General features: G+C 39.1%; 1 protein-coding gene across 4 annotated transcripts in view; it reads right to left on the reverse strand.

Moving 5' to 3' along the window:
- Positions 1–1288: 1288 nt before the first annotated feature.
- LOC131772504 (transmembrane protease serine 9) overlaps positions 1289–1795 on the reverse strand; it is a 16010-nt gene continuing 15503 nt past the window's right edge. For all 4 annotated transcript variants that reach the window (XM_066164052.1, XM_066164046.1, XM_066164043.1 and 1 more), the window contains one exon: positions 1289–1795. This exon is cut by the window's right edge and continues 25 nt beyond it. In XM_066164052.1, the coding sequence (XP_066020149.1) occupies positions 1427–1795 (369 nt within the window). In that variant the 3' untranslated portion in view covers positions 1289–1426.

Genomic DNA, 1795 nt, shown 5'->3' on the forward strand with positions numbered 1-1795 from the left:
CATGAGGTGCTTTGCATAATTTTAGGACAAAAGTTATTAATTATGCATGGCCTTATATTTGCATGCCATAAACAATGTATAAATGGCGTCCTACGGAATTTCCCAAGAGGCAATTTTAGGCTTCAGATAAATAATCTGATCAGATATCAATCGGCCAATCAGTAAATTCTGTTGTTTACGCTTAATGGATCATCAGCTATCTACTGAGCTTTTAAGATTGAGCACTTAATTTCAATGCGAAAAAAATATATATATCAGTCAAAATTTGGGAACAAAATTTGGTGAAGGGAAAGGACTTGTATAATTAATTTTCATCAGCGACCGTCTTGCAGGGTATCTTTGACATAAACTTTATATTATAGGAAGGTATAAAAAAAGGTGAGGCGCTTCATCAGAAACTTACAGGTTATTGTGTTTATTCAATGCGAGTAAAGTGCTCACAAACACCTTCGTTAAAGTATTCAATTGAAAAACTTTTAGAAACCACTTGTTGTTTGAGTAAAAGGTTAAAAAAAGGAAATGAAATGGGGAAAAAACAATGAGGTCAAATAAGAGGGAAGCAAAAGTAGAGATAGCTCCGATAAATCTGATTCCCTCAATTAGGGAGTTTTTACGCGTAATCGACAAAGCGTTCTTTGCCATGAATCTTACAGTTTGCCGAATGTTGGGGGATTTTAAGAGTGTTCTACCAGCCACATGTTGCTAGAGGAGTACCAGTTCCCGGTGATTTTCAAATAAACCCCTAATTTGAGCATTACTCACTAAAACAGATTAACTTTTGTTATAAAGAAAATGGCAACCAACAAAAGGGCCCTGTTTGAAATCGGATTTTTCCAAAGATAAATTCTACTTTAGCATAACCGGTTTAAAACCACGTTAAAACTGTTGAATGGACTTCAAGGTGAGTCAAAATCCGCTGGACCTCTTTTATTTTGTTGCCGTTTATGCAAATTGCAATTGTAGGCAACTGTTTACTTGAAGACTCCACACAGAAAAAGACATGACCTCTGTTTGGTCTCACAACATCTTGCTCTTAAATTCTGGGAGCGGCAAACTATTAACATCTAAGTTTTCTCACCTTCGGCTGATTAACGAGAACTTAAAGTTATAGCTTAGATTCCAGTGCATAAACAGAAGGGCCAATTTACCGCGAAATTTTTAAGCGAAAAATCACGATATGGACTCTTTGATTTCTTAGTGCACCTTCTTTGCGAGCATGTTTTTGAACTTGAGGTTTCTTTTCTTAAAAGGAATATTACCATGTATTTAGGTCAATAAATACTCAGTATTTCTTTCCATTGCTTTTATTGACCCATCATTCTACAATATCTATGATATTTCCTGCGTGAGTAATATTTCTCAAATTAAACCCTCTTATTAATCTTTTTAAATATTAAATATCCCCATGGCGCTGTTGTCGGTTTTACTAGTTTTTGGACATTTCAGAGTTAAGCCAGTTCAACTCGTACTTCACTTTCGCGTAGACGCCAAACTTTCCAGGGCTGGCACATCCATAACCCCAGCTGGTGGCGCCATGCAGATAGAACCTTCCTCCAGTCTCACAGACCATCGGTCCCCCACTATCCCCCTGACAGGAATCTATTCCTCCCTGGTCCAGGCCTGCGCAGATCATGGAGTCATGAATCTTTCCTGGGTAGGCTCCATTACAACGAGCATAACTGACCACCGGGACCTGCACCTGCTGAAGATAGTCTGGAGTAGCACCCCCGGAAGCAAGTCGGCCCCAGCCTGTGATCCAGCATCTGGTGCCGTCGGTTGGTGCAGGAACAGATTG

The sequence above is a fragment of the Pocillopora verrucosa genome, chromosome 1 (assembly GCF_036669915.1).
Source record: "Pocillopora verrucosa isolate sample1 chromosome 1, ASM3666991v2, whole genome shotgun sequence".
Classification (NCBI taxonomy): Eukaryota; Metazoa; Cnidaria; class Anthozoa; order Scleractinia; family Pocilloporidae; genus Pocillopora; species Pocillopora verrucosa.